This window comes from Macrosteles quadrilineatus, unplaced genomic scaffold (genome assembly GCF_028750875.1).
Source record: "Macrosteles quadrilineatus isolate MER2022 unplaced genomic scaffold, UCM_ALF_1.0 Scaffold_1__1_contigs__length_201487025, whole genome shotgun sequence".
Lineage (NCBI taxonomy): Eukaryota > Metazoa > Arthropoda > Insecta > Hemiptera > Cicadellidae > Macrosteles > Macrosteles quadrilineatus.
The window spans coordinates 182,087,639-182,093,638 of NW_026542594.1; the positions used below are offsets into that span (position 1 = coordinate 182,087,639).

Genomic DNA, 6,000 nt, shown 5'->3' on the forward strand with positions numbered 1-6,000 from the left:
ATTTAAATTTCCTCTCTTGATTCAGATACCGAGGTATCCAGGGTGACATAAAAACAACCTCCGGATTACAATAACTTGTCCTTTCAGTTTAGGAGGGCTAAACAGTAGGTGTATCTGACGGATACCAGTAACTTATATCAGTTTAGTATACTCTGTCGGTGCCTCAATACATTTTACTAAGTAGCACTGGCATACGTAGGCCCAATACGTTGCAACGTAATACGTTAATGGTAATACGTTAACTTTAGTAAAATAACTTGAATGTTTACCTGTAGTGGTGTTGTTTACAGGCTGGGTCCTCGACTTATCCACAAATAACACCAAGAGACACAAACACACAATTCTCGAATCCATCTTGTTCAACTACACCTCCTGAACTGAAAAGCGTTGTCTAGCTTTACTTGTACTTTGTTCCTCAGATAGCATTATATCACATTTGACCTTTTGATAAAGACTGTATTTTTGCATCTTTTTTACGAGTACGACTGATGTAAAGAGACTTTGGATTTTTCCTGTTAAAAATATACCAAACACTATACTGAGTTTGTAGAATAAGAAGCATTGACCTCAATTGTAGTTTGTTATTGGCAGGGTTGTACACTGTAGGGGGCAGTGGAGTACTTGTTCTACTGTCATTTGAGGGGGGTTGGTATTTTACATATTACTATTGGTAATTTAAATATTTTTTCAGCGGAGTGAGCGAAGCTCTTATACTACACTCCTGCTTTTGTTTTACAAATACTCCTCCTGAACTGCTGAAGTGATACGCATGAAATTTAGCACAGCCATAAAAACCAACTATGAAAAGTTATTAATCTAAAATTTTATATAAATTGGATTAAAGGCTTTTCTCTACGTGAAATTAAATTTGAAGAAAATTAACAATTTGCCTTATTGATATAATAGTCGACATTATTTGCTAGATAAATAAATGGGTAAAAAAAGACATAACATATGTTAGTCAACGAATCTCATAAACTAGCACATCTATATATTTTACTTATTTAATACGCAAGAAGGTTTTTTGTGACAATTACTCTTCCGAAACTACTGAACCGATTTACATATTTTTAGTGTCATTAGAAAGAGCGTAACGTGAAGTTGTGCAGGAACTTTCTTTTTAGGGAAACAGTTAGAGAGTGGGGCCCTTTAATGTTTCGTATTTCTCCATAAGATTAACATGGGAAATAAACATTGATATGAAACTCCAGCTGTTGTCAGAAATTAAAAGTGAGAAGAAGAACATATGTTAATTGTAAGCAGTCAATAAGTTTGCTAATTTAATAGTTTTCTACAAACATTGACTGGCTTGGTTGAAATTAAAAATATTTACTATTTGAATTTCGGTTGGCGTAAATATTACAATGGAAAAAGCGAGATAGCCTGGATAATTTGATATACTAAAAAGAAAACTAATTTAACACTGTGCTACATTTCTTATTGAAAGAGCCGATTTGCAAACTATGAAAACGTAGAAAAGGCATAGAACACCACCAAGGAGAAGAAATAGAAACAATGTTTTTTTTTTGTCGTTATTATGGATAACCTTAATGTGGCTATGAGTAAGGCTATTTGTAGAAAACACAATACCCCCGCCGCAGCAAACCTGCCGTCTAAGCGAATTTCCATTTGGCCGAATTGATTTTCAATTGATCTATTTAAATAACATTAGGTTTAACGAGTACCTAGGTTTGCTGCTACAAGGAAACTAATAAAGTGTGTTTTTGAGTAAAATATTTATAGCTTACTATAAAATAAATAAATTTGCCAAGTTTGATCAAAATATATCCATAAACAAGCAAACTACAACATTTTACAATATTCTCCATAAGAATAACATGGGAATTTTAAATTTACCATTTTTTTAGTTTTCTCCGTAACCAATAACCGTACAAAAACACTTTGATATACTGAATTGTTTGTTTTTTTAAGCTCTTTAAGAAGGTTTAGAGAAAAATTGGGAAATTTTGTGTTTTGAGGGTAAGAAGTGAGAAAAACCAATTTTTACCCCATAAAACCCCCCATAAAACCCTGTTCCCATAGTCCGATCATGCTGGATCGCGAACTCATTCAAGTTTATCCCGCCTTACACCTTCAAACCAAATTTCATCAAAATCGGATAAAAATTACTCAAGTTATCGTGTTCACGGACACATATATATATAAATCTATATATATATATATATCTATATATATATATATATATATATACATATATAAAAATTTGAACGAATGGTGTTTTTGGCCTCTGGGGACATTAAAATGAAAAAGTAAATCGGTCCCGGGCCTAAGTCTTACCATGAGACCTACGGTAATAGCTTACTTCCCTATAGGGAAATTCGCTAAAACAGATTAGCTTTTTAAAAATGATAAGATATTTACAAGAAATGTATATCATATTGATCTGTTATGTACCCGCAGGGGGCCCACGCTTGCGTTGGGTACGTGGCCTGGGCGACCACGCGGACCCTAGCTCTCCCAGAGGGGAGGTAATTGCCCGGTGTTGGAACCGGCACTTCAGGTAGACCACAAGCTATGGACGACTGGACAAGCCAGCCTCTTTGGGTTGTACCCAAAGTGAGAGTACCCAGTGACATTCCCTCCATTCAGGGTGGTGGGGTGTTCAGCTCTGCTAGTGTTGATTAAGTTCATAGATCTTTCACCTGCCTGTAGCTTGTGGTTGTGACTGAGTTCTTCGGGCTCGTCCTACCTGTTGTGTTCGACTGACATTTTGTGAGGCATATCCTCGACTTTGGAAGTAGCCTCGTCCTGGGAGGTGAAATACCTAGCCCCCAAAGGGGAGGTAAATGCTCGGTGTTGGTATCGGCATTTTCAAGTAGGCCACAGACATGGACGACTGGGCATTGGGTCCCAGTGACATTCCTTTATCCAGGATGGAGGGGTGTTTAGCTCTAGGAGAGATGGAAGTGCATCATATTCTCTAACCTACCTGTGTCTGTGGTTCTTTGGGCTTCGGCCTGCTTGTTGTGTGCGACCAGCATTCAGTGTGGCAAATCCTCGACTTTGGAAGTAAAATTTCCTGGAGGTGAAAACGGGCAAGTACCCGTAGCTCACGGGGACACTCAAGGGCAACGTAACTTTCCGCAGCGTGAGGGCAACGGTTTGTAGGCACTTATGCAAACCAATCCCTGTCTCTGAGCACGGACGGTATGGTTATCTTGAGTGTGGGGGGTTCTTCCCGGAACCTCAATTGAGTCAAGGGTGTCGCCACCTCTGGTGGATAGGTTCATCCGGGTGGGTCCCACTTCTATACCTGCCTCCTTTTGGGAAACCCTGATGGCCTGGCAGTGATGTTGGGTCTGACGGGCAAACGAAGTAGATCGGGTGCTGGGTCCGAGCCCGCCAGGGGTATCTGGGGATCTATCGCTCTGGTTATCTCTGGTTTCCCAGCAACTGGGTAAGGCCTCGATCGGGTAGTGGTGTAAATGGGAGGTTGGGGTTCCCCCCGTCAGCGTGCTGACGGTCCCCTTCCTTCTGGCTATTGATGGCGGGTTTGCCTGTCAGGGATTAGATAGGTCCCGAGTGTTACTTGCACTAAATGCGTCGGGGCGCTCTACCATGGTCCTCTAGGTTCCGACCTAGTGGAACCCAGGTTGAGTGACGCTTAAACAAGTAGCCGGAAACCCTGGTTAGGATTGAGGGGCAACCCTCTTTCCGAAGGGTCTGCTTCGGCAGCCGGTGAGCCTGATGACCTTAAGTCATCCGCCCATGATGTGCAAAAGGTTGATGCGTAAGCTTCGGCCTACATCATGGGGCCCGGGTAAGTCTCACGACAGGTACCGGGTATGTAGTCAGGGGGCTTCGGCTCTCATGACAAATAATGAAATGAAATGAAATGAAATGAAAAAAATGATCTGTTATGTAGGTACATCTTGAGTATTTCCATAATCTTCAAGTCGAATCTTTTAAAGTCATCATAAATTATGACTGTTATTCGTTTTAAAATAACGAATGTAACGCCTTAGCAATTGCTCGAATTCGAGCAACAGGTACACTAGTCTATATAAATAAAATTACAGTTTTGTCTGTACATTGCTTAGAATCATGCGGTTTTGGTTATTTTTACGTTTCATAGCCTAAGAAAGTCGAAACGAGTCTTATCTCAATTTCTGTCTGTATGTCTGTTTGTCTGTCCATTCTGTGACTCCGTCTGTAACGCCAAAATGTCATTTTACGCGGCCTACTCCTAGAAAACTAGAGTACCGATCAAGGTTTTAATCATTTTTCTGTATTTACTGGATTGGTGAGAGTGTCTTTGGCAATAAAAACATGGCCTCGCTTCTTCGAAAACAAAATAACGAACCACCAAAAACCCAATTTTGTTCGATTTTTTTCAAATTTTCTCCCAATGTTTAATATTACATTACATTTTATGAAATAACGATCAGCTGTTTGGATTAGTTCTCACTTCTAGCTGTCACCGATATGTTTACATTAAAAGTTGTTTACAAATACCGCAACCATTTCCGATCAAGTTTTGTCAGCACATCCAAACCAAGTGAGATTAAAAACGTTGTGCCTTACTTAACCGGTTTAATTAATCGCAAGTGCAACGATTGTTCTTGAGTTTTGATAACCGGGGAAAATACCGTGAATCAATGTTGTATTAGTGCAAGGAAACTTACATTTTTTTAATCATCGTCACCAATACCGTAGCTTACAAAGGTTTCCACTCATTGACGGCGCTTCAAGGACAGTTGTGTTAAGTGCAAAGTAAAAAATCATGACTGCAGAGTTGGTGATCGTGGATGTTGCTGCGATCTTGGAAGATCTTTCTGATTTCGCTGTGATCGTACCGTAACAGAGGTTTAACTTAACAGATGTAGCTAAACTTGCTTTTCCAATGTGTCACTTTTGGTTTCTACTTACTTACATTTCGACAACGATATCGGTACTTTTCCTACTTAGGAAATAAAACTACAAACGTACAAAACCCCAGATTTGTGCGTTTTTTTGTCACATTTCCTCCGAATGTTTTCTAGATATATGTACCGATTATCGTTTAGAGATTACGTAATCTTAAGAAACCTTTGTTTGGATAAAGGTGGTTTCTTCAAACTGCCATTAATATGTTAACATTAAAAGCTGCTTACAAATAATAATTAATAGGAAATAACTTTGATTTTCGAAAACTAAAAAAAAATTTAAACCAAAGGAGATTAATAACTTCTGTACCGGTACTGCACCACATCAAGTGAAAGTTTTTTTTTTAGCAAAACATAGTGAGTTTTCAAAGCTTTACGTCGTTTACGTTACATGTTACATGTTTTGTGGCCTGTGTGTATTTATTTATTTATATAATTGCCAACTGATTAACACCTATAATACAGTTTGATTAGAAGGACAGTTTGTATTAGTCGTAAGTACTACAGTTCTTTTCTCAAATGTAAACGTTGGTTTTTGGTACCGGTACTGCTACTTTTTCTTAGAACCAGTGGTAGCAGTACCGGTAAGAATAATTTTTACATACAAACACATCACTATTTTCACTATTTATTTATAAACACTGCACCTTATTGCTTATTAAATTTAATTGATGTCTTACTGTATAATTTTTAGCGTTTTCTATCTGGACTCCAAAATATCGTGTGGACTCAATTCTGTATTTGTGTGTTTATGTCTATTGGTAATGCATTAATGTCCTTATTTTTCATGGAAAAGACAAGAGCACCATTGTTAATAAAAATTCCAACCCGAATAAAGTGTGCAGTAGTGAGGTTGAGGTAGTGTTTTAACTACTTTTAACCAGTGTGAAAAGTAACTTTCAATTACAGGCCTACTTTAGGGCTATGCCTCATAGATCTTTACTGTAAAGCAATTCCTTTCATCGTTAGATATAAAATATGGACTAACACCATCGGGTGACATTTAATTGCGAAGCATTCGTTTTGGCTTTGAAACTGTCAGATATTGTATTTGAGAAGGTTTATATGTATTCCTAAACAGTTATAGTTTTGCCATCATATCTGGAAAAATGCA

The 6,000-nt window shown here is 38.2% G+C and overlaps 1 protein-coding gene across 2 annotated transcripts in view; it reads right to left on the reverse strand.

Annotated features, from left to right (window-relative positions):
• LOC128991148 (versican core protein-like) overlaps window positions 1-378 on the reverse strand; it is a 31,565-nt gene extending 31,187 nt beyond the window's left edge. The window contains exon 1 of one of the 2 annotated variants that reach the window (XM_054413924.1): window positions 270-375. In XM_054413924.1, coding sequence (XP_054269899.1) covers window positions 270-354 — 85 coding nt within the window. In that variant the 5' untranslated portion in view covers window positions 355-375. Of the gene's footprint in view, window positions 1-269 lie in introns of both variants that reach the window. The other variant, XM_054413940.1, reaches the window with a different exon arrangement.
• Between the last annotated feature and the right edge of the window lie 5,622 nt (window positions 379-6,000).